Source organism: Phragmites australis, chromosome 9, assembly GCF_958298935.1.
Source record: "Phragmites australis chromosome 9, lpPhrAust1.1, whole genome shotgun sequence".
Classification (NCBI taxonomy): Eukaryota; Viridiplantae; Streptophyta; class Magnoliopsida; order Poales; family Poaceae; genus Phragmites; species Phragmites australis.
The window spans coordinates 17,724,820-17,750,852 of record NC_084929.1 but is presented as its reverse complement, the minus strand read 5'-3'; the positions used below and the strand labels follow the sequence as shown (position 1 = coordinate 17,750,852).

At 40.8% G+C, this 26,033-nt stretch overlaps 1 protein-coding gene across 1 annotated transcript; it reads left to right on the top strand.

Moving 5' to 3' along the window:
- The first annotated feature begins 24,701 nt into the window (after window positions 1-24,701).
- On the top strand, window positions 24,702-25,695 carry LOC133929759 (LOB domain-containing protein 12-like). Its single transcript, XM_062376536.1, has 2 exons — window positions 24,702-24,986; window positions 25,082-25,695. Exons 1-2 carry the CDS (start codon window positions 24,831-24,833, stop codon window positions 25,499-25,501), a joined length of 576 nt encoding a protein of 191 aa, XP_062232520.1. The 5' UTR covers window positions 24,702-24,830; the 3' UTR covers window positions 25,502-25,695.
- The last annotated feature ends 338 nt before the right edge of the window (window positions 25,696-26,033 follow it).

The following is a 26,033-nucleotide window of genomic DNA, read 5'->3' as shown; positions in this document are numbered from 1 at the left end:
GCTTACGCATGCACCTCTACTCCAACTTCCGGACTTTGTTAAGACTTTTGAGTTAGAATGTGATGCCAGCGGCATTGGAATTGGAGGAGTGCTACTACAAGGAGGTAAACCCGTTGCTTATTTTAGTGAGAAATTGAATGGGCCATCTCTTAATTATTCGACTTATGATAAGGAGTTGTATGCTTTAGTGCGAGTTTTAGAAACATGGCAACATTATCTTTGGCCTAAGGAGTTTATTATTCATTCTGATCATGAAGCTTTGAAACATATTAGAAGCCAAGCCAAACTGAACAAACGTCATGCTAAATGGGTTGAATTTATAGAGTCTTTTCCTTATATCATTAAACACAAGAAAGGTAAAGACAATGTCATTGCAGATGCGTTATCTAGACGTTATACCATGTTGTCCCAACTTGATCATAAGATTTTTGGTTTAGAAACAATTAAAGGATTATATGCTACTGATTTGGACTTTAAAGATGCTTTCGAACATTGTAAAGAAGGAAAAACTTGGAATAAATATGTGCTGAATGATGGATTACTATACCGTGCTAACAGGCTATGCATCCCAGCTAGCTCTATTCGCCTATTGTTCTTGCAGGAAGCGCATGGAGGTGGTTTGATGGGATATTTTGGAGTGAAGAAGACCGAGGATGTACTAGCTACTCACTTCTTTTGGCCTAAGATGAGGCGCGACGTCGAGCGCTACGTGGCACGCTGCACTACTTGCAATAAAGCTAAGTCTCGCTTGAACCCACATGGACTTTATATGCCTCTTCCTGTTCCTAGTGTGCCTTGGGAGGATATTTCTATGGATTTTGTTTTAGGATTGCCTAGGACCAAGAGGGGGAGGGATAGTATATTTGTCGTTGTGGATCATTTTTCAAAAATAGCACATTTTATACCTTGTCACAAAAGCGATGATGCTATAAACATAACTGATTTGTTTTTCAGGGAAATCATTCGCTTGCATGGAGTGCCTAACACCATTGTTTCGGATCGTGATGCAAAATTTTTGAGCCACTTTTGGAGGACACTATGGAATAAACTTGGGACAAAGCTGCTGTTTTCGACGACATGTCACCCACAAACCGATGGACAAACGGAGGTTGTGAACCGCACATTATCCACCATGTTGCGGGCTGTTTTGAAGAAAAATTTGAGGATGTGGGAAGAGTGTCTACCCCATATTGAGTTCGCTTACAACAGATCAGTTCACTCCACCACCAAGGTAAGTCCGTTTCAGGTAGTGTATGGTTTTAACCCCCGTGCCCCTATTGATTTACTTCCTTTACCAACATCCGATAAATTGAATTTTGATGCTAAGACACGTGCTGATTTGATTCTGAAAATGCATGAGTTGACTAAGAAAAATATTGAAAAGATGAATGAGAAGTATAGAACTTATGGTAGCCAAGGTCGGAAACATATTACTTTTGAAATTGGTGATCTTGTGTGGTTACATTTGCGCAAAGATAGGTTTCCTGATTTGAGAAAGTCTAAATTACTACCTCGAGCTGATGGTCCTTTTAAAATTGTGGAAAAGATCAATGATAATGTATATAAGCTTGAGTTGCCTGCAGATTATGGGGTTAGTCCCACATTTAACATTTCAGATTTAAAGCCTTACTTGGGAGAAGAAGATGACATTGCGTCGAGGATGACTCCAATTCAAGAGGGGGAGGATGATGAGGACATCACTCTTTCGGATACACACACACCGAGTATTCCTCCAACAATAGGTCCATTGACACGAGCTCGTGCACGTCAACTAAATCATGAGGTGAACTCGTTCCTTAGTGTTCCTTTATATTTTGATGAGGATGGGATGCTACTGAATAATTATGATGTATTGTTACTTAGGAACACGGGAGAAGAACAGCAAGGGCGCCCAAGCCAAGGTGGAGGCCCAATCCAGTTCGAGTCCATTTCGGAGTCCAGGACCAGTCCGCACTAAAATCGTCGCCCAGGACGCATACGGACTCCGTTTTTGACGTTCTACACATGGTTGGAAAGCTAAGGAGATAAGCTTTCCAGCGGTACTAGTCCCATGTCTAAATTCTTTCTGAGTCAACAGGAATCGTCGAAACAAGTGGACATCCAGAATCTGTCAGGGTGCTGTGCCACCATCTTTTGGGCCGTTGGGCCGTGTATCATGTTGGAGTCCATTAGGGACGCGTCCAGGGTCCTTGGCCGACCCTAGTCTTTTATATACAGTAGCCACTGCCCTAATTAGGGTTGGGTTTTGCTTACATATTGATCTACACACAGTTGTGAGATTTTCGCTCTTGTTCCGGACCGACTAGGCCGCCGCAAGTGTTTGTGGAACCCCGACTTCGAGTGCTTGAATTTAATTCGCAATATTTCAGATTGCATCTTCTACGTTCTTGCTTGTGTTCTCGGTATGCTTGCAGGGATTGAGCCTTCTTGGCGAGGTCAACCGCGCGACACGGTTGATAACCATCGGAGCTGTGGTGTAGTGATTGCAAGGGAGACGATCTGTTCGGGTCGAAGCCTTTGGATCATCAACGTCGAGTTCTCCACCCACCAACTTATCGCTACCTATCGGAAGATCAGTCCAACATTGCTCATCACGTTGCCCTCTGGAAGTAATTCCCTCAAGAATTCTAACAATTCATTGAAGCCCTTATCGGCCCAACCATTGCTAGCCTTCATTTGCATCAGTGTCAGCACCACATGCAACTTGCTTTGCCCATCTTTACAATTTGGGTAAACTGGTGTTTTAGAGTTCTCTATCATGCGCTGGTACTTTTGATGTTGTCTTTCACCGGTGAAGTCCCCCTCCCCATCACGCAACATTTGTTCTATACCTTCTTCATTGTTGCCAACAAAAGTGTCTCAATCATCGTTCTCGACAAAAGTATCTTCAAATGCCGACATATCGAAGTCTTCGTTAGCCGTCGGATCGTTGCCTCCGTCTCCTTCGACTGTTGGTTGCCCTTCACGCCCAACATCTGCAAGTTCACCGTGCTCAGTCCAACGGGTGTAGCCAGCCTTAAAACCCCTGCGAATCAAGTGTGCAGGATCTGCTCTATGTTTGAAAACTGCTTCTCATTCTTGCAGTCGACACACGGACAGCATATATAGTGCTCGTCACACTTCCTTTTTGGCTTCTTGTACGCCGCGGCAGCCCTCAAAAAAGCCTTGGTGCCAAAAATGAACTCTAGCCCTCGTTCCTTGTACATCTATGACCGGTCCATCTGCAAATTATTATAATTAAACACATTGGACTTATAATCATTAAACATTTCAAAATCTAGAACATATTCATTGAATTACCTCGCATCTTGATTGGTTCCTATTTGAGGGCTCATCTCCTTCCTGTACTTGGGTCGGGTCAGGGGACCCACCTTCCAAAGGTTGCCGAGTCCGATTGTGACCTGTTGGTGGACGTGCCATCCCTACAACACAGTATTTTATCAACTGTACATGTTAAATTCACTACGTTGATTAATTAACAGAGGAAATCCACTGGATTATTACTAAAATTCATGACTTTAAAAATATCCGCAATCCACATACTAGAAAATTAGAGCTAGATTTTAGGGATATTTTGCAAATACCTCCCTGATTTTTTATTCTTTGGATGCCACTCGAATGACAGTTCTAGCAGTATTTTTGCAATTTTTGAATAGCAATAACTATTCAACAAGTGGCAAATTTGCAATTGTCCCAAGATTTTAATGTAGGCACCCAACTCTATTTACATGTGACTTTAAATCTACTCGTTAAATCATCTACAATAATAAAATTGTGATCTTTATCTAATTTATATGGATATTTGAGCTCTTGCTCATTCCAAATTTCAACACCAACTAACAACCACCTAAATTCAAACCTAGAGCAATCTAGCAACTAAAATCCAACTAAGAATCAAATGTAGATCATCTGTATACATCTAACAACGACAAAGTTGCAAACTTTACCTAAATTAGATCTCAACTACATCTCTAAATCCATAACTATGGAACAAGCACCTTCCATCATCAACCCTAGAGGAATCTACCAAGTAATCTATCAAAAAATGAAATATAGATCATCTCACTAACCTTAAAACAGTTGACTCCTCCAAATTTTGAAAGCTCCCACGCAAAAAAAAAAACCTTGAATCGCCAAAAAAAATGGCAAGGAGGCGCTGTAACACTGGGCTGCGGCGGCGGCGGCTCTGTTCTGGGTCGAGACGGGGAAGAAAATGGGCTATATATACTGTAGGATGCTATCAGTATCGGTTTAAAGAGGAACCGGCACTGAAACACCACTATCAGTGCCGGTTTTTAACTCCAGACCCTCTATTGCGGGCGGGAGTTTTAGAACCGGTACTGATACCACTTTCAGTATATATTCCTTTGAACCGACACTGAAGGTGGTAGCTATTATGTGGGGTTCTGTAGTAGTGAATGCTAACATAATTTGGTCCTATGTACATAGTAATTGCTAACAACACAATTTGTTGACTTATGAACTCTCAAAAAATAACTACTGAGGGTATATATGGTTGCTTGCAATAGTCTCATATATGATCAGGGGTCGTATTCCTAGCTAGGAACCAAATTGTATAGCTAGGACTGTCAATAAAACTCGAGACTCATGAGCTACTCGAACTTAGACTCGTTATAAGCTTAATTTGAGCTCAGCTCGAGACCTTAACAAGCCAAGTTCAAGCTTTACCATAAGCTCACGAGTCTGTCGAGCTCGAGCTGAAATAGCCAGTTAAAAGCTCGGCTAACTCCAACTATTATCCGTCGAGGCAAAGCCAGTGTCTATTCACTTTAGCCAAATTTATTTGTTTAACCTCACCATCTAACATAAAGTCTAATCACCCAACCTCAAGACCATATTATTACTTACACATGCGACTTATAGATAGGGATATAAAAAAACTCGAGACTCATGAGCTACTCAAACTCAATTCCCTCTAAACTCAATTTGAGCTCGACTCGAGACTTAACAAATCTTTGATTTGGATCGAGTTCAAACTCGACACGTTGACAGCCCAATGCATATATAGTGAAGCCGAACTCACTTGAGCTCGGCTCGTTGACAGCCAATGTATAGCCATGATATCCATACCGTCTCAGCCAGACCGGATGGCTCCGAGCGGCGTTAAGCACACTACCACAGAATAGGGCATTTCTGAAGGCTGAAAACCATTAGCAAAGGCCCAAACTCGACAAGAATGGCGTTTCCTGACGGTGACAGATCATACATGTACTACTACTACCCGCTGTAGCAACTTACAGTATAGAAGTATTAAAACATGTTTTGTTTTTTTTACGGAATCCGTGACATTATTTGGGGGCTGGTGTCAGACTGCAATTAAGAGGCTCCGACCATTTGATTCTGTCTGTTCTTCGATGGATGAGTCGTTCATCGAACCCTAGGTGCAACAGCTTGGCTAGCTTGCATTCTGTCCAAACTACATAGTATGTTGCTAATATTTTAAGATGTGCATAGTTGATTTTGATCACCACAGGTCCTACTCCTAGCCAATCAACCCTAAAATGAATCTTGGAACAAGTGTCAGAAAAAACGAAATTAGTATTATTTATAGGAGTAAAAAAACCTCAAAGAAATCAACACAAAAATCATCGACATGCAATATTGTAGCAAGGTTAAAGTTTATTAATTAAGTAACTGAATTCAGTACTTTAGAACTGACTTAAAAAAATTGGTATTTTAACTTGTTTAAGGTACTAGGTCCCCTGTTTTCATTATTATTCATGAATACTAAAAGCATCCCCATAATTTCAATTTTTTTAATTTGCACCCACGGAAACAAATTAAAAAATGACAACAAATTAAACCATCAAGATTATGTATCTCAATACGCATCACGCAAAAGCCGGTGATCCATGGACTATATCATCCTTCGTCTTCTTCATGTATCAGTTCATCATGTAGAACAACAACTAGAAGCCGGTGATCCTCGAGAACGATGTCGACGTGGACAACGGTGGGAGGCATCGCTCAGTTAGTTGAGTGTGAACCGCTGGACAACCACCGGGGTGGAGTGGCGACCGGCGATAAGTGCAGCTTTGTGCTTCGGTAATTTAGAGTATTTTTTTCTAGAGATAAGGCACTTCCATAGTAGAATATATAGTATCTCTACAGTTCTACTGTCCTGCTTATTTTACTTTGTCAATGAAGCTATCATGTCACACTTACGAATTGCAGTTTAGTCAACTTCAGTGTACTAGCGTGGCAGAAAAAAATAACCTTAAAACAAAAAGAAAATATAAATGATTGAATATTTCAAGAAAATCAAGAGAAGTGTTTTTTTGTATAATTGTTGCTTGGTATGTGTCAATCTACTTTTCAGGATTTTGATCATAAAGCATTCATAACTACCTACATATTCCTAAAAAAAATCATGTTGGTTAGCTAGCACATAAATATTTTCCGTAAAAAAGATAAATAAATTCAATTGCAATGCTAATATCAAAAGGAAAATGATGAAATATTTTGAACCGGGGGAACGAGCAGAAAGATGGACAAATCCTTTCTACTGATGAGTAGATACAAATCAAATATATTTTGCACTTACATATATACTATCTCCATTTTCATTTACTTATCATCAATTTTTTACTGTAGTAATTTTGATATAGTATTTTCTTTCACGAAAAATTTATAAATACTTAAAAATATACAATACTAATGATGTACATTTCACAATAAATCTAATGTACGAAAGTTTTAAATATCTATAAATTTTTCGTAGGAAAAATAAAAAAAAAATGCTACAGTAAAAACGATGGTGAGCAAATGGAAACGAAGTTAGTATATGTATAGTCCACTCAAGTTGTACATACGTGGCCTATGGCTATATATATGGGAGCTTAAACGAGCAGATTCGCTAAATACTAATCGGGAGAAGATATCAGGTGAGGTAGTGCCCACGTGAATGTCTCCCAAACAAACATTCACGTCGAGCCTTCCTCGATCTATTTCTCACGCACCCTGTTCGATTTTAGGGTAGGTTAGGTTCGCTAGGGTTTCTCGATCGGCACCGTTGATTAATTTCCAACGACACACTCCGATCCTCTCGTGCTCCGTAATTATTGTGTTCTGACTCTTCCTCTCACTATCCGGTAGTAGCTCGAACTGTGCGTAAACAAATGGCGCCAGGGAATCGTGTCAGGCCTTGGTCAAATTGCATGCATGGCGACGTGAGCAGCACACCGTGACATATATAAGTAGAATATACAAAATTACTACAACTCCCATACAAGGGGGTTAAAAAGTTTTCACCGTCATGCATGGAATTATAATAATTATAGTGAAACTTAACTTAAATATTGGCACTGGCTGAAAAATATTCATGTTCATGTGCAAGTTTCGTCTGTTAGGAATCTGATGAATGGATGTTTGTTCTTACGATCATGGAACTTTTGAAAATTATTACAAACATTACTACCTAGATCTGTGAGTTAACTAAATCTGAACAAAAGAAACATAAGTTCAGATTTAGTATTTGTGTCAACAAACATTTGGCTCGTCATCAAAAGACAAAAAAATGTTTTACGATACTCTACTCCCTACGCTTAGTCTTAATTAACTGATTCCAACAAACTGACCTCGGTATGTTAGACACTTCCAAATTGTAATTAATGGCACTAGAGACAAAGCTACTGCAGTGTAGAGCTAGCTATCGACATCATACATTTGCTGTGGTTTAGGTCCCAAATCGATGTGATTTCTATGCATCGATGCTTCATCTCGTGCAGTGCGCACGACGGGTTCTGTAAACTAATTGAGCAAAAGAATCTAGTTGCAGGTGTTGCTTAAACTTGCAATCTCTGCAAGTTATTTGATTCATCAATGCGTTTCTGAGATCAATTGTACTGGTTGATGCTCTTACACGCTGATCCAGTGTACGTACTATGTCTGAAATAATTATGTGCTAGGAAAAACAATAAAAATGAATAGGTCATGCGATTGATTTTTCAGTTTTGTTTAGTCGGTCTTTTTCTTCTCGGCAAGGTTTTCAGGAGTGTGGTGTGTTCTCCGGGATTAGAGAGATGCCTGAGGCAGTAGATCGTCCCAACGGCGGAGGCCGACACCGAGGGAGGGGCGACGAGGCGGTGGGTATTCCGTCAGTCACAAGAGGCAGAGGACCTCCGGTTGGATGGTGTCCGAGCAAGGAGGGTCATGGTGTCAGCTGGGTTAGCGAGGCGGGAGGAAGATCCGGCAGCAAGGGGTCATCGGAGATGGACGAAGCGGGGCGGCACAGGGGAGCATGCTCGTTTTGTTGGTCTATGTATCTAGAAGAGGGAGAGAGAGTTGATAATGATCAGAGCTTGAAGAAAGCAAATTGGCCATTGGATGTGAATCAGATGGTCCACAGTGTCGACCGAAGCAAATGTTAATTGCAGTGAGATGACAATGGCAGCAAATGGTGGGCAAATCTATTGGCAGTAACCGTCAAAGATGATGAAGGAGTGTAGCGTAGGGGATTTACACTTTTTGTTTTTTTGATAAAGGAAGTTTTTATTAACTTTCAGCATTACATCAAGATGATACATCCGCATGAGATTTCACTTCCGACATTTGCATAACTAGGATGCACACAGTCTAAAGAACTAAATATAGAAGGAAATTCTAATAGAAAAAACACACACTCTGATAAAAATGGAACTGAAAGTGAGGTAAATAAAGGAGGTAGTTTCAAAATCCGAAGCATAAAACCCCATCCATGTTAGGTAAAAAGTGCCTTGACCACCTACTCCAATCACGTACATGCCAATATAACCATCTCTCGCGATTTTGGCTGCTGAAGCATAGATCTGAGTATGGAGCTAGCGCATACATATATAAATAACTTGCACAGAAGAAGAATTTTTCCTGTTACCAAATACAATATTGTTTCTACATAGCCATAGCGACCAACATAGAGCTGCAATTGCAACTAGTACATAAGCTTTCAATTGTTTACTAAGGCCATAGAGTTAGTTTCCCATCATATGAGCTACGCTACAGGACATGTAAAGATTTAAATCCACCTGGATGATAAGCCATGTGAAACCGATAAATCGGCAATCAAATAAGAGGTGTTGAATTTCATTTTATTAACAAAAGCAATACTTCTGAATGCCTTCCATTTTCTCTTTATCAAATTATCCTTGGTTAGTAGAACTGCTTGACAGAGGTACCAAAATAAAGATTTTGATTTTTGTAGGCAATTTCAGTTTCCACATCTATTTGGTTATATTTGGGGTGTTTATATGTTTTAGTGCGTGATACAAGGAATTTACCGAGAATTGACCATCTTGGTTCAAATTCTAGTTGAATTCGTCCCGCTCTTGTATAGTAGTGATGTTATTAATCCTCGCAAAGAGATTATTGCAAGCAATCAACTTTGGACCAATTAAGTTCCGATTGAATGAGACTTTTGGTGGGTATGCTTGTAGAACTTGAGCAACAGTTTTCTATTTATAGCGCACTATATTGTATAAATTGGGGTATTGGTCATTGAGTGATGAGTTCCCTCCTAGAACCTAGTTCATGTGTCGTCTCTAACAGCAAAAGTGCCGAAGCGGAGCAGGTGCCGCTTCACCTTCATCATTCCGGCCCAAAAGTGTGAATCTCCCAATTTCCATTGAACCTAGGATAGAGGTTTTGAACCTAAATATTTTTTTAATAAATCTTGCCACAGTCCATCTTGAGAAGTCTAAATAACCTTTTACACAGTAGAGGAATATTATGAGAACCAAGGTCTTGGATTCATAATCCGCCCTGTTCTTTGGGCTAGCAAAGAATCCTCAATTTAGCTAGGTGGTATTTCTTTTTGTGACTATCACTTTACCAGTAAAATCTAGATCAAAAGTAATCAAGTCTTTGAAGGACCCCTTACAAAATTAAATAATGACATCATATATGCCGGCAAGCTACAAAGAATTGAGTTTAGAGGACTAGCCTATCCCCTGGTGAGAGGTGCTTGCCTATCCAATTGTTCAGTCTCTTAGCAAACCACTCTTCTACATCCATTTTTTAGTTTTCAGTAGTGGATTGAGATGTCCAAATACCGTAGTGGTAGTTCGCCCATCGTGCAATAGAAAATATGGGCATATTGATCTGTTTCCTCCTTAGCCGCTCCAAAACAGAACAACTCACTCTTGTGATCTTGAGGCCCAACAATTGTTCAAAGCCGCAAAGGAAAAAAGCTTCATATTCTTCGCTTTTTCCAAGTCACAATCCATGAAAATAATCGCGTCATCTGCATATTGAAGAATGGACATTCCTTTATCAATTAGGAACCACAAAATCATTGAAAGTAAACGGTATGTCATAGACAGTTTCTTACAAGCGATCACAGATTAAATATCCTTAGATGGTTGTTAAGACAGACATGTTCGTAACAAGCCAAGCGTCTAGGCGTGATTGAACTCACAAATAGTTTCTATGAATCCGTCAGTTTCTAATATAAAGACACATACAATTTTTATAAAAATTTATCTGTGATATTGTCACAAATAGTTTCTTGTAAGATCCATCTATGTCTAGTAGGTAGGCATAGACGGATTTTATAAACATCCATCTGTATGTAAATACCCACGAACATTTTTAAATTTGACCATCCGTCTCCGCTAGCTCTTTTGGCTTCCAACATACACAAATTGGTTCTTTCCCAATGCTCTTTTAGCTTCACACGCATAACTCCTTGTCTCTCCTCAATATAAAGTAACAATGTAGGACTGAGAATGGCAACTAGAATAGCGGGTGAATAGGCCCCTCAACCAATTTCTCTCGAAATGGATGGTCTTTTCCTATTTTCTCACCCCCAACGCACCTCAAAATAAAGAGCAAAAGCAAAAACTCTAGAAAAACACATCAAAATAAAAAAACTCAAAAGAAATTATGGCTCTCATGGATGCATATGAATATTAGATTCCATTGAAACTCATTCCAAGAGTCATAGCCACAAAAACATTACAACTTGAGGAAGAATCTAGAGGCAAGGAAGATTCAAGACTATTCTAAAAGTGAATTTTATGCCTCTAGCAACAAGAAGAACAACTTCAAGGTGATAGAAAAATCAGCTCTTAACAAAAACAAAAATTGCACCGAACTGAAAAACTTGCAGTAGAGCAAGGGAGCCAATAGAAGAAGACTAGAAAGAAATGAGCACAAGCATAAGGAGCAACATGATCTTCATTACTTGCAGAGGACAACCCTCTTTTAGGCAGATTATAAAAAATATTTGCTCACAAAAGCTCTCACCTAATACATAGGTTAAGCAATCCTCTCACTCTTCTAAAACCCTAACTTACAACTCAATGACTAGCTCAACCCTCTCCTATAGACCTACCTCTCTATTTATAGGCCTAGGAAGGTTACTTAACCTTTAAGTTTCTTTATTCCCAAAATACTCATTGACACTTGCTTACACCTTAAGAAAGTATCCCGATATCGACACGTGTACTCTGTCTTGCGATCTTGATCACCGGCAAGTTTCTCATGCTCCTGATCCCTCGGGTCGTCTTGTCACTTGCACCGACATCCCTTTTACTTGACTTTATCAACACACCGTATTTTTCTAACTTCTTACGCTTTGCTTGATGTCTACATGTACAGATAGGACGACCCTTGACTCCGCCCAACCTCCTCGATTGTCCAGCACCAAGCACCCTGCTTGGCCCCGATTATCCCACCATCAACTGTCAAGTTGCATCCATCACCTACGCAACACTACACAAGCACACATGTTTCTCTAATTCTATCTCCAAATAGTGAAAATCAAAATCTCAGTCAAAAAGCTTATCTCAGTACAAAATGTGAACGTCGGATGATCCGGTGTACACTCTTCCTAAGCAACGGACCATTCGGCGTGTTCAACCCACCAGACCCACTAGTTTTCATCCTTTCTAGAAAAATCGCTTCAGTGTATTCTCCGATGTTCACATCTTCCATCGTCAGACCATCTAGTGTGTATAATTGCCCCAGACATGTTTTGTATTTTCTCTAGAAAAATTAGTCCGGTGTTCGCTTCACCCCATCGTCGGATCATCCGATGTACACTTTCATTTTCGCCTCTGGTTTGAAATGCTTTAGCGTGAAATTTTCCTGAGCGCCAGACCATCTGGTGTGTACAAATTGTTTAGCGCCAGATCATCCAGCGAGGCAAATTTTTTAGGACTCAAAGATAAAAATGCTAACTCTATTTTCCTAGAACTTTGGATTATCATGATCATAATTGCAATAAATAGACATGTTCATGCAATTCCAAAAATCATCAAATCAAATCCATCAACCTTGTAATGACTCATCACATGTAAACCAAGACAAATTTCAACTTGGTTTCTCAGACGAGGAGTGTTCTTCTTCCTCACTCGCCATATCCAAGTGTTCAACCGCATTGAGAAGTGAGGATTGTTCTGCATCCTTGCCAATCGTGTCATAGAAGCTAGATCTTGCTAGGAGCCGAATCCCTTTCACCCCACCGAGGTGAGTACATGTGGTTCTTTTCACTACACCGAGGTTTTCATTGCTTCGATTTATGCAACTTATGGCAAAACATTGTTTTCCATCTTAGATATGCAATGGCACAATTCACGGCAATTAGGAGGTGATAGAATGGGGTTGTCCCTATAGTGGCTTCGATGGCACGGATGCTTGACGTCTACTTCAACTCGGTCGAGTTCATCTTCTTCGCTACTATGAAGGCCCCCTCCATCGACCCTATGTACAGCATCAACCGCATTCTCCATTTGGTTCTACCGGATGGAAATTTCTCCATTGTTATTCGTCAAAATGGAGACATTATCATCAACTGCAAGATAGGATTGAATGCCCATTTCTTGTTGAACCATGGCTAGCGGTTTGGCAGTAACACAGTCTGGTTCTAGCTGGTGCGTGAAGATGATTCTTGGGTTGATATTGTGCTAAAACGCAGGAGGCTAAGATGATATCTATCATCTCATCTTTTTGAATGACGGCGTTAATCGACCCAAATTTGTCAATCACTTTTTGTCTCTATGGAAGACAGTGCCACCATGATGTTAATCATTTCATCCTTTTGGAATACGACATCGATCGACCAATGATATATAGCTAGCTAGGTTTCTGTGTTCTGAACAATGTGTGGTTTGCATCTGTGTGATATTCTTAACCTTTTTGATATATAAATGCATATGTTTTGTGCTATGAATAATGTGTGATCGATGTTATGAACAATGTATGATCGATGTTCTAAAAAATATGTCAATGTGTTTAATTTGATAGTCATAAAGTGTGTATCTATATGACCCAGGAAGAAAATTTGCTTATAGGGGGAAAGGGAGACACAAACGGGTTTTAAAAATAAATCTGTCTGTGACTCTTACTAGTCACAAACGGATTCAAACAAAATCCGTCTATGATGAATCCATCTGTGACTCTTAGTAGTCATAAAAGGTTATCAGAAAACTCCATCTGTGTGTAAGTGTATTACAGATGGTTTTGAAACCGTATGTAATAATGTCAATATCACAGACACTATTACAGAGATGAAACCTATAACCGTCTATGATAGGGTTTAAAATCTGTCTGTAATAACTTGTTTTGAGCTAGTGTTATCATATATGTCTTCTCAAAGTCAATTTTAAATACAACTGCGCTCATTTTTTTGCAATGGACTTCACGAGTTGTTTCATATAGGATGACAACACGTTCTATGATATTCCTTCCCCACAAAAAAAGTTGTTTGGGTGGGTCAGATTATTTTATCAGCCACGCTATTCATGTGGTTTTTTGTTACTTTGGTGAAAATTTTGAAGCAAACTTTCAAGAGGCAGATGGGCATATGTTTTTAGATTCAATTTGCCTCTTTGATTTTTGGGAGTAACATGATGATCTTGAAATTGAGTATGTGAAGGGACAGTCTACAAGAATGTAATTCATGGAATAATGTCATAAGGTCATCATTAATGATATCCCAGGATACCTAGTAAAATTAAACAAGGAGACCATCAGGGTAGTTGCTTTGTTATATTCCATTTGGAACACTGCATCTTGGACTTCCTTTTCTGTAAAAGGTGCTATGAGAAAGTCATTTTTGACATCAAACACCTGGAGTATGCAATCTCTACGCGATTCTACCATCGTGAAGTGATTAACCTCTAGTAGACTGAAAATACCTTTATAGTACTTTGTTATGTTTGCTTTTAAAGGTCTGTCACCCTCGATTAAGCCTTCGTCTTTGTCAAGACTAAAGATTCCTTGTTTTTGATGTTAGCCTCCATGTTGGACATGTCTCGTTTTAGTTCGTTAGTACCATTTTATCGCCTCCTCTCTGAGGAGTTTAACTAATTGATCATTCTATTGATTCTTTAAGTCAATTCGAAGTCCGATAGTCCTCGTATATCAGTAGTTTTGTCGAGTTCATCTATGTTATTAAGAAGATTAAATTTTCTTTTGTTGTTTGTAAGTTCCAGCTGTATTCGCCGCCCTGAGGTGGCATCTTAGAGAGCTGAGTTTGTTATTCCACTTTTGGATTGGTGTTCGACCTATGTGTGTTTTGTTCCACACACTACGTGAAAAAATCTCAAAAGTGACGGGTCATAATCATCATGGGTGACGGGTCTCACTCCTGTCACCCCGAACACGTCACTGATTATCAGTCATAAGTGACGGGTCACGGTTTTGACCTGTCACTTATGACTTGACAAACTTTTTCATGTTTTTAAAAACGAAAAAATTCTCAAATTTTCTTTTGACCCGACCCGAGCCAGCACGAGCCCATCGCATATGCCCCACAAGCCATACCCTTTTTCAAAGTATTTTCAATACTTGCATCCCGCGGGAATCGAACCCACCGCCTCTCTCGCGCGCGAACCCCCTCACCAACTCAGCTATCACATTGTTGTAATATGAAGCGCATATTTTATCCTTTTAAGCTTCATTGCCGAGGGTTATAAGTCATGAGTCATAACCATGACGGGTCATAATCATGATTCGTCACCTAATAAGTCATAGGTGACGACGGGTCACAGTTATGACCCGTCACCTATGTCTATGTTACCAATTTGAATTGTAGGTTGCTCCAGAGCTTAACCACAAGGGGAATAAAAAATACTTTTAATGGTTCGATTCAAAATTTTGGAATCAGAGAATGAGATTAAAGTTCAATTGAGTTGTCCACTTCCACCGAAAGTGGCTACAAAATTGAAATAAGTAATATAACTAATATTTCAAATAAGTGATCCGGAGCGCCCTCGGTAAAATGGGCATAACTTTTGCATACAAACTCTGAATTCGATGTTTTTTTGACTCTACGAACATTTACAGAAAAAATTACATTCATTTCTCTCCGACATTGTCAGGTTCGGTGAATTTTTTTTATGCCAAAAATGGCTTGTAAGATTGAGTTCTTACCCCTGAAAGTTTCTGCACTATTGTTAGATTGCGTGTTTGTTTCTATAGCCGGCACCTCTTACATCAAACTTGAGCAGATATGTACATATTTACTACATAAGTAAATTATTGAATGTGCGTTATTTTTTTTACTATACACTTTATGGTCTACAAATAAATGCAACTAGTTATTATTTTTAATTAATAACTAGTTATTATTTTTAATTAATAGTAGTTAGATTTATAATTGATATAAATTATGAAGGATAATTTATTTTTTCTCACAACTACATAAAAAATTAACGAGTTGATGGGCTAATACATATAATGTTTCATCAAACTGATTGGCTAATACATGTAATAATTTGAGTAATTAAAATTCCTTCCTCTGCTCTGTTGCATCAAACTGGTCATTATTGACGGGTCAAAACTTGACCCGTCACTAATGACTCTCTAGAATGATCTATCACTAATAAGTTAGTTATTGGTGATAGGTCACAACTTGATCCGTCACTTATGACTTACCCAGGATGACCGGTCACTGATGACGAGTCATAAGTGATAAGTCACAACTTGATATCACTTTTAATAGAAGTGACGGATCATATTACGACCCGTCACTAATTTCATGTTTTATTTGTCTGTTTTTCACGTAGTGACACCTCCGATACACGTTTGTTGAACCCTTCTCAAATAAACCACCCCAACTCAAAACAGAAGGGCGTACTGCTTCTTTGAACACAAGTGCTGCTTGTATAAACGAGGAGGGGGGCATGATCTGAGATCCCCATTCACTCAAGGGCATGAACTAAAACCAGTGGGAATTTAGTTTCCTATTCCATGGTTATTAAGACCTGATCGAGTTTCTCGAAGGTAGGGATTTGATGATTGTTGGCCTAGGTGAATTGACAACTGAATATGCGGATGTCCCATAGGTCTAAACTATCAATAACAACATTAAACATGAAAGACCATCTATTGTAAAATCTATCATTGTTCTTCTCCTGGTTGAACCTCATTATGTTGAGGTCACCTCCCAACAAAGTTGGATATGGATCATTATGACATGTATTGGTGAGTTCTGCAAGGAAATTAGCCTTGAATTCTTGTTATGTAGGTCCATAAACCACCAAAAAGCGCCATTCAAAGTCGTCTGCCTTATTTCGAAGATGAAATTTGATAAAGAATTCCTCATAAAAATATTTAAGACATCAAAGATATATGTGTTAGCCCCGAGTAAGATACCCTGGATCTACACCGTGGGGAAAGACAGTACCACGTGAACTCGAATCCACCAGAAAGGTGGTTAAGGAAGGCAATGTCGACATCATATTTTCCCATTTCCAGGAGGGCAAGGAAGCTCACTTTATGGTCATGCATAATTTCAATGATGGAACGATATTTAGCCCAGTCTCGAAGACCTTTACTGTTCTAGAAAAACTCCTTTCATGTTAAATCTTTCTTTAGTTTTAGGTTTTTTTTGGCCGTTTTTGTTGATTTTCCATCCCGGCCTTTTTTTCTTGAAGGTCTACGCTTTTTGCTGGAAATCATGGATAGGATGGCAGTGGTGGTGGTCGGGGCAGAGGAAGAGGTGGATTGGAAACTCTTCTTACACAGGTTATGGATCTGAAGCCACACAAGATCAGGATAAACATGGCCTCGGTAGAAGGGAAATTCGGAGGATTCTTGCCACAGCAGCAACTGGGCAACGAGCTATAGTAATTATATATTTCTCTATCCAGCACTGCAGCGCCTTTCGCTTGGTTTCACGCGTCGGGAGGTGGAGTAAACTCTACACTGCTCGTTTGATTCTTTGCTTCAAGTCCACGATGTATTGCGTCTGCTAGCTATAGCTACCTCTCAGGCACGAACTAACGTTGCATGCATGAATCTCTAAACTATCTAATCAACCCGTGTACTTACGAACACTATTCATTTCGATCCGGCAGCACTAGTCCATGTGTTTCAATTCGTGCACGTATTAATCCGATCGTCTGTAGAAATGAACGACTTCCACAGGCAGTCTTCTTACAGAACTGCCTGTGAAAATTTTTTCCACATGTGGTTCCTTAAGTGAATCGAATGCAAAAATAGTTTTACACAGGCGGTCCACTTTAGCTTCCGCCTATAGATATAAAGATTTTCACAGGCGGATAATATAAGAACCCGCCTGTGTTATGTATTTCTTTAAAAAAATAATGAGCATATATTTTATTCCCTTCAGATTTCACACAGTTTCAATACAGATTTTAACATCATAGACTTCAATAGCATCACAGATTTCAATATTTAACACAAGTACAATAATACTTGTGAATATTTAACACAAGTAAAATAATATTCACAAGTACAATAATATTCAACACCGACTTGTGTTATTGTATAAATACCGGACGGCAACTTGTTTCTGCTACGCTCGCCCCGTCTTCGTTTCAGCGTACCCCTAGAGGGACCCGAAGTTTCGGACATAGAGGGAGCGGAAGGTTGTGGCGCAGATGATCGACGCGAAGATCTTTGCACCCTTACCCTCTAGAGAGAAAAAAGGAGAGTTGACATAAATAAAAAAAATTCTCTATTTAAGAAGTATAAAATGCATTGACTCAACTAAATACCTCTTTAACGGGATCGTAGTCCTTGTCACTTTCCCGACGTCGGATCTCCCTATCGCATAGAACAAGGCTTGGGCTGTGATACGAGCCCGAGCTTTCGCTGCTGTCGGAGGAGGACGGCTGGTGCGAGCTTGGGCTCCTATCCAACCTCCTGCTTGTATCTGGCCCATCTTGTGCCAAGGCGCCCTCTATTGGGAGCGGTCTCTGTGCCAGGGAGCCCTCTATTGCGAGCATCCTCTATACCGGGACACCCTCTATTGCGAGCGGGCTTAGGCTCCTATCTGACCTTCTGCTTGCTTCTAGTTTCTTAGGGGTAATTGTCCTCTTATGCCTCATGGTACTTACTCAACCACTAGATTATTGTTACCTAGAAAGATACCATTGTGAAGCAAGATGCAATAATATTATTTTAGAGGAAAGAAAAAGAATCAATGTATGTGTTTTAAACTTTTCGTATAGAAAAGAAAAGGAATCAAGTGGCATCATTATTGAGCCATACTTAATTCAAGTAACTACTACAAACCCTAGGCAGCGTACCTATTTCTCTTTTCTTAGTCTACATTTTTTTGAAGCAAATTGTTGATAAATTTTGATGACATTTTGATAGATCCTAAAAGATTTGCTACAACATTGTCTTCTGTACACAATGCTAATTAGGAACTGTGACTAGCAAATAACAGTAAATCTGGACATAGCGGGCATCAGGAGCTCGTGCTTTTGCAGTCCATCACAGGGCTCGTGTTCCTGCTGCTCAACGGCGGTGGCGTCCTAGCGAGGCGATCTCTATCCCTACTCTGCCTCTGGCCATGCTCCGACGGGGATGTGGATCTGGAGTACAGGATGGAGGTGAGCTGTGCCCAGCCGTGCACGCTCTCACTATCAGCATTTACCGTGCCACGTGCCCGTCGGCTCGGCTCGTTCCAGGCCAAAATCCAACATGTCGAGATCCATGGAGAATATCAGGTAGTCTCTCCTTCCTCTTCCAACACGTCGTGCTTGGCCGCCTTCCTTGGAGTCCTCGCCTTCTTTGCAGTGCCAGCGCGACAACCCATAGCCTTTTCCCCACTGTTCTGCATCTCTGGTCGATCTCCTAAGAGCAGAAGATCAACCAGATACCAATCTTGCTTAAGATACCAATCTAGACATAGCGGACAATTTACTTGTTGAATGGTAGGATGGTACAAGGTAATCATATCCAATCCTGCACAAGATACCAATCAAGGTATGAGAGTGCGAACTGCCGACACTGAAGCACTATACATCTATATAGCTAAAAGTATATACAGATTCCAGGTGTGGATGCATAAGTCGAACCGCTAGTAGTTAAAATGGTAGTTTAAGTTACAACTGACTTGAGCATTTCAAAAGCTTATATGAAAGAACATAAGCTACTCATGAAAATAAATGTATCAAGGAAGGAAGTTGACAATAAGAGGTAAAGTAACACATGTACCAATTGAACAAGTGTTAAAACAAAGAGATTGCTCTTAGTGCAGGTTACCGAATTAACGACCATCCAATGCATACTAAGATTTACCGATTTGTGTAACAAATCACCTCTAGAGCTAGGCCGAGCTACCCAAATTAATGATCAAGTATAAAACTCTGATAAAATCAACTACACAGTACCAGCCAACCTCCAACACTCAACAAAGGGAGTCCAATAAGAGCACTAGCACTCACCAGACCAAGCACAAGGGCGCCCACCCAACAGAGCATAGAGAGCAAAAATGCTCTCCAACAGAACTAATACAAAGTGCAAGCCACTGATCACAAGGCACCAATAAAGCACAACACATTAAACGCAAAATTGATTAACAATGATATAACAGGATCACAAACTGACGACTATGGCCTAGCTCAAGAGCACAAACAAAACACTGAACAAACTTAGCCCGCTATCATCACAGAGCTGAGAACATATATTGCAATTTTGGGATCTATCATATGTCATTTAGGTTATCCAGTCATAGATCAGGTGGGCAAAAAAGGGCAGTATAAGCACTCCAGTCAAAGCTTTGTGTATCAAAGATAAAGTTAACAGCTAATTCAGATTAGATCTTAATAGGTTCATCTTTTGACTAAGAGTTAAGAATGCAAACATAATGTCAGATATCCATTTAAAAATAAAAGCAACATCTTATAATGATGAGAGCACCAGCTAAATCGACATGAATATCTACACTAACATATGCTTACACAACTCATAAAATCCTACTAGATACTGCATATACCAATAATAGAACGAACATTTATGAGGCTAATTGCAAGAACTTGTTCACAGGCTAACAGCACAAAACTTCAATAGTGTAGTAATGTATCCTAGTTATCCTAAAGTTACCAAAACAAATCAGTTTCCATATTCTTTCAGTCTGAATTTGCGTGCTTATGCAACATCATGAACAAAACAATGTAAATTTTCAGATTATTTCATGTTTATTTAACATCATGAAGTGTATGGTTTGGTGAGCCAATTCATAGAGCACGAACCACGATGGCCAGGCATCACAGAGCATGGCAGCACGATGGCCGGGCATTACAAAGCACAAGAAAGGACCACGGCTCGGCCGGAGCACTGGCTATGACAGCTCGGCCGGGTAGAAAGGGGGATGGCTACTCACCACTCTGGCGTCCTCGGCGCGGTCCTCCTTAGTACCTCGAGAAGCGGCGGTGACAAAACCTCATCGGGGGCAGTGGCTCCTCAAAAACAACACCAAGTAGTTAGGGTTAGGGGCCACGCGCTGGATCGGGGGGCTGAGGCGGCGAGGTCCTCCTCGGTACCTCGGGCAGCAGCGGCTCCTCCTCGGTGGTGAGGTCCTCCTCGGTACCTCGGGCAGCGGCGGCTCCTCCTCGGTGGCTCAGGCGGCAACAGCTCCTCCTCGGCACGGTAGACGGAGAGGGCACGACTCCTCGCTGGGGGGTGGCAGACGGAGAGGGGTGGCCCTCCTCGTCGGGGGAGAATGTGCGACGGACGGAGGAAGAGGGCGCAGCGGATAGAGGAAGAGGGCGCGGCGGACGGAGGAAGAGGGCGCAGCGGACGGAGGTGGCAGAAAGGGAGGCACGGTTAATTTGGGCAGCCTGACGGTGCGGGCAAACTTCGAAAAGGCTAGGGTTTTCAGGGCCTCGCTCGATATTATATATAGTAGTCATTTCCATAAGCGGTTAACCTTAAGACTGCCTGTGGAAATGAATTTCCATAGGCGATTTACCTTAGTAACCGCCTGTGAAAATGATTAGTTTTTGGGGCAATATTCTTCTATTACATATTAAGCTTCTTAAATTAAAGCATATAATTTGAATATTTGGATACAATATTCTATTAGTTTTCTAACGTTGTTTGAGGCGGTCCTTGACTGTGGATACATTTCGAGTAAAGTAACACAAAACATCAACTTGTTTAGTCACAATGACATTTTTAGAAACAGTACAATTTTCAGCAACTTAAAGAAAATCGGCATCTTATTCCGCAGCATGCTGGTCGGCGTCTCACTTTTCTTCATCTTTTTACCCTTCAGCGGCTTCCCAAAAACAACCTTGATGCTATTGACTATTTGAAACACTAGTGCTCCGTTGCGAGGTTTTGGGCCAGTACCTTTCTCAACCATGTTGTCAAAATATTTCTTTATCTTGCGGTATCTGTGAGTTCTGAGTAAGAACCGTTAGTGTCACGTGTACAATACCTTTTGTGAGTATGGAAGGTACACAGATGCAGTTTCATCCAAGCACACTGCACATCTTTGCTTCCCTTTAACGTGCCCCGGTAGGGAAAAAAGGGCGGGATAATCATTGATGGTAACGAAAATCATAGCTTTCAGCGTGAAGTACTGTCGTTGGAACTCATCCTACACCCGAACCCCCTCGTTCCACAGTTTCGCCATATCTTCCATCAATGGTTCCAGAAAAATATCTATATCGTTGCTAGGTTGTTTCGGTCCTTGGATAAGAATGGACCTCACAAGGTACTTCCGCTTCATGAATAGCCATGGAGAAAGGTTGTAGATGGATAGGACCACTGGACAAGTGCTATGTGAGGTGCTCATATCACCGAAAGGATTCATTCCATCGGTACTCAACATGAACCTTACATTCATTGGTTTTTCGGCGAATTCTGGATACATGGCATCGAACTTTCTCCATTGGCTAGCATCAGCGGGGTGTCGAAGCTTAGTTCCATCCTTCTTGCGCTTATCAAAATGCCAACACATCAGTTCAGAGTCCCTAGGGTTCAAGTACAAACGTTGCAAGCGGGAGATCACTGGTAGGTACCACATCACCATCGCAGGACTTCTTCTCTTCTTCTCCACGTTGGAAGAAGTGTTTTCTTCATCACAACCAGCATTACTCTTCTTCTTCTTCGCATTGGTGGAAGCATCTTCGTCCTCACAATCATCATTCCTCTTGTACCGACTCGCATTGCACACTGGACATCTATCCAAGGCTTCGTACTCATTATAGTAGAGGATACAGTGGTTCAGACACGCGTGTATTTTCTTGCACATCCAATGACAATGGGAAGATAAGCTTCTTCTCTTGATAAGTGGTGGTGGGCAAGGAGTTAGGCTTCGGAAGCATGTTTGCCAAGAGACTCAACAGATCCGAGGAACTCTTATCAGACCATCCATTGTTGGCCTTCGACCTTAGAAGTTCAAGCACCGAATACAACACTATAAACTCCTTATCACAGCCCTTCAATTCCTCATACAAAAGTTCCTTTGATACCTTCTGTAACACCTCGAAATTATCTAAACTTCTCGTGTCACTTAAAACATGTGGTTCTGCATGGCGCAATATTTCCTCTAGATCAAAATCAATATCATCATCCGTCATAACATCAGTGTCGCCTTCGACTACTCCCTCATCATCACCATCCACTTTATTAGCAGCGATGTCCTCATTTGGTTCGCTTGTACGTTGTTCGTCGTGATTGGATCAACATGTGTAATCCTCGAAAAAACCTCTCAAGATCAAGTGTGATTTGATAATGTTTGATTTGTCCCACAATTTCTGGTTCTTGCAGTCAGAACATGGATAATATATTTTCTTTGTCTTCTTAGTCAAAGCATCCTTCTCGATGGCTTCAATAAAAATAGAGTCATTTGATGTATATTTCTTCATGTCTTGGCACATCGTACATCTATGCTCTGTCCATCTCTAACTTCAACCACAAAATTAGATACATTAATTAATTAATTAATTTGAAAATCAGAATAAAAAATATTTTTTTAAAAGAGAAAAAAATAGGCTTGTTATGATTATAATATGTCTACGCAATTGAATCTACATTGGCGCAAATTTATGGCTTAAAATAATATGAATTCATTATTCTCTCCCTCCCTCTCCCTCTCCCTCTCCCTAGAGATCTAGATCTAGAGAGAAAAAATCCCCATTCATAATGAAACCTCCTAAGACTAAAAAACTTCAAATTCTAGCTACATTTTAAAAATATAATGCTAGAATCATGTGAATCTATACAATTAAATCAATATTGGCAATAAATTTTAGCTAATTCGATAATCTAAATGGCAAGAACTATGAGCATCTTTAGATGACATCTAAACCCTAATTAAGCCTTAAATCTAAATCTAAATTTAAAAAAAATACTAGTTAGGGATGAGATACCCTTACCTTAGATGGCTCCTCCAAGAAATTCAAAAACAAAACCTTCATCCTTATTTGCCAAATCCGCCGTCACATTGAGCTCTACTGTTCGAACAATAGAACTCTCTGTCTGAATGGAGCTACCCGATTCAATGCACTATTTATGAAGTTATTTCCAAAGTGGTTCCTTATACTCCATTTGCACAGGCGGTTTACATAAGAAATCGTCTGTGTAAATGTGAATTTTCACAAGCGGTTCTTTATGTCAACCGCCTGTGATAATGGAGTCCATTTTCGTAGGCGGTTCACATAAATAGTTGCCTGTAGAAATGCTCTATTTTAACAGGCGGTTCTAGTTTTCACAGGAGATCCATAATTGCACGGGGCCGCAGTCACTTACTCAGGCGATTTGTCTTATGAACCGCCTATAAAAATGAAATCTGGTGTCTCAAAAAATAACTTTCATAATAATACATGGCACGACTCAAATCCAACCATGCATCGATATCGCATGCAAGCACGTATATATGCAACCAAATCTGACAGTACAGGAGTTAATTGGTTTGAGCTGCGAGAGTGAGATTCCTGCAGTGCAGTAGTGTCTGATTAACGGTGACTTTAGATGCTTCTGCGTCCAATGGAAGCGTCACGTGTGTCGCCGCGCACGTTAATTAAGTCCTTGTCGTGCAGCGGTCAGTGCCCGCCTGAACGGAACGGCCAGGAGCAGGGCATCTCTTGAGAGGCTGCTAGCCAGCACACAGCAAGTAATTACCCATGTCTGTTTGAACAGTGCTACGGCACATGCGTCGTTGTCGACTATATTCTAAAAATTATTTTTTCGATATTATACTGCCTAATGCGTAACTTTGTTTTTTATTTTTAATTAAATATATTTAGAAATTCAATAAGTTTATAATATTATAACATTATTTTTTAGATAAATTCGCATATATATTTTTCATGTAATAAAATTAAATATTTTAAAAACTATTAATGTCTAAAATTTTAAAAGTTTGACTACATCTTGCTTAAAACATTATGTATTTATGACAGCTGCGTGGTCTATGCCGCTGCTTATATATAAATACGTCTCGTTCACACTCTCCGGTCGCCATTGCTTCGCTTTGCTCTAGAACTGCGCCTTGTCACTAATCAGTGCGTGTTCCATTTCCTGGCTAGCTAGCTACCGTTAGTGTACGTGATCGATAGGGGCACAGGATATCTCCGCCGCCACCTCGATCCGGCGATAGAAATATAGCTAGGGATATCCAAATGGGCGGCGGCTCGCCGTGCGCTTCTTGCAAACTGCTCCGGCGGCGGTGCACCAAGGACTGCATCTTCGCGCCCTTCTTCCCGGCAGACGACCCCCACAAGTTCGCCATCGTCCACAAGGTCTTCGGCGCCAGCAACGTCTCCAAGTTGCTCCAGGTATCTATTTACGTGCGTGCATACCGTCCATACGATACATTTGTGCGCGTGAGCGCGCGTGTTCATTAACTGACCGCCATGGCATGGAATGGCAGGAGCTGACGGTGCAGCAGCGCGGCGACGCGGTGAGCAGCCTGGTGTACGAGGCGAACGCGCGGATGCGGGACCCCGTGTACGGCTGCGTGGGGGCCATCTCCTTCCTGCAGAACCAGGTGTCACAGCTACAGATGCAGCTCGCCGTCGCGCAGGCTGAGATCTTCTGCATCCAGATGCAGCGCTGCGACGGCCAGCACGACCCCGACGTCGACGGTGTCGTCCCTCCGGCGCTGGTCGGCGACCACCACGTGATGGCGATGCAGCAGCAGTCTATGGTCCCCGAGGACGTCAACGCCTTCCTCATGCAGAACGGCAGGGGCATCGTCCCGCCGCAGCTAATGGGCTACAGCGCCGCGGCGGCCGGCGGCATGCACTGCGCCGCGCAGGAGCCCCTCAAGAGGGAGTCCCTGTGGACGTAATCAAGTCAACTTGGCATTTGTGTACGTAGGAGTAGCCAGCTAGCTAGCTTGCTGCTTCAGTAGTGCTTCACTTGCTTGTAGGGCTAGCTGTAGGTTAATTAGGGTAGTTTGTGACGAGTTATTTCTTTCTTTTTCCCTTTTTAATCCTGATTTCTCTAATTTGTTTCTTGTTCATGTGTTGTATTTGTGATCAATCCGAGAACAAGTTGGAGATAATCCTTGTTGCTAATGCACATTGCGTGCCAGCATGTGTACTTTGCCATTATATTCTTTTTTATTTTCTCGTGAACTTTCAGCACAGAAGGAAAGCATCACTTTGTTCATCCAAATATGTGATACTAGGTTAATTAGTACTAGTTTTCCTAAGTAGTGCTACAATACCTTTCGAAATACATAGATTGGAAGCATCAATATCCATAAGTTATAAAGTTTTAATCACTTCATATTACATAATACCTCACGTGTTAGGGTTTCTATAGTGGAACTCGTACTGTGAGTTGATGACTTCAGATATTATGAACTCGATAATCCG